The sequence below is a fragment of the Aplysia californica genome, unplaced genomic scaffold (genome assembly GCF_000002075.1).
Source record: "Aplysia californica isolate F4 #8 unplaced genomic scaffold, AplCal3.0 scaffold01611, whole genome shotgun sequence".
Lineage (NCBI taxonomy): Eukaryota > Metazoa > Mollusca > Gastropoda > Aplysiida > Aplysiidae > Aplysia > Aplysia californica.
In genome coordinates this window covers 31,774-32,846 of record NW_004798881.1, presented here as the reverse complement: position 1 = coordinate 32,846, position 1,073 = coordinate 31,774, and the positions used below count along the sequence as shown (strand labels likewise).

The 1,073-nt window shown below is 52.5% G+C and overlaps 1 protein-coding gene across 1 annotated transcript in view; it reads left to right on the top strand.

Annotated features, from left to right (window-relative positions):
* Positions 1-1,073, top strand: part of LOC101849027 (solute carrier family 52, riboflavin transporter, member 3-B) — a gene marked incomplete in the record, with an annotated part of 29,848 nt that overhangs the window by 26,423 nt on the left and 2,352 nt on the right. Inside the window, 1 exon segment of the mRNA XM_013090873.2 lies at positions 37-860. Coding sequence (XP_012946327.1) covers positions 37-860 — 824 coding nt within the window.

The window sequence follows — 1,073 nt, the reverse complement described above, 5'->3', positions numbered from 1 at the left end:
ATTATTATTATTATAATTTTTATTATTACTTCCCAGGCGAGGGCCTGAGTGGCATGCTGCCTGCCATGATTGCGCTGGGCCAAGGGGCGGGCCAGATCTACTGCGTGAACGTCACGTCAGACGTCAATGTGACGGCGGCCAACGCCACGTTCTCGACCACGCCCGCCGCTCCCTCGTACCACATGGAGCCACGATTCACCTCGGCACGGTTCCCCGTCCGCACTTATTTCATCATCCTCACTGCCATCATCGCGTGCTCGGGGATCGCTTTCCTCCTTCTCAACTTCTGGAAGTACTGCCAGTCCGAGTTTGTGAGTACGAGCTCGAAGGACTACGAGTACATCGTTCCGGGGAGTGACGGGCAAAAAGTGTTGAGCTACGGTTCTATCGAGAGTGGGGGAGGAGCGGATAATCCCGCGTACGTCACGACGGAGGAGGAAAATGTGAACACAGTCCGAAAAAGCTCGAAACAAGCAGCGGAGGATGCGAACAGAAACGGAAACGGCATCATTTTCAGGCTTCGGCGTTCCCTCGTAGTAGACAACATGAGCCCGTTCCAGTTTTTCATTCACCAGATAACGCTGGTGCTGATCAATATGACCTTCACGACCTTCCTCAGCACCATTCAGGTCTACTCGACCTTGCCGTACGGGCTTCGCGTCTACCATCTGGCCACGACGCTGGTGCAGATCGCGAATCCCGTGGCCTGTTTCTTTGCGGTGTTTCTGTTGGTGCGCAGTCAGGTGTTCATTGTCTTCTGCACGCTGCTCGGGCAAGTGTGTGTGGCCTACATCATATACCTGGCATCCATGAGTCCCGAGCCTCCAATGATCGCCGAGACAGCCGGGGGGAACATTACGGTAAGTCCTGTTGCTATAAATATTTGTTACAGTTAGCCTGAATGAGGAGAGTCTGTAAACACTTACACTCACACACTGACACAGACACATACACACACAGACACACGCACAAATACAGATACAGGAACATACACACAGGCTCTTACACATACACACAGACACATACACGCGCACACACACACACTCTCACATACATACACATGCACAGACACA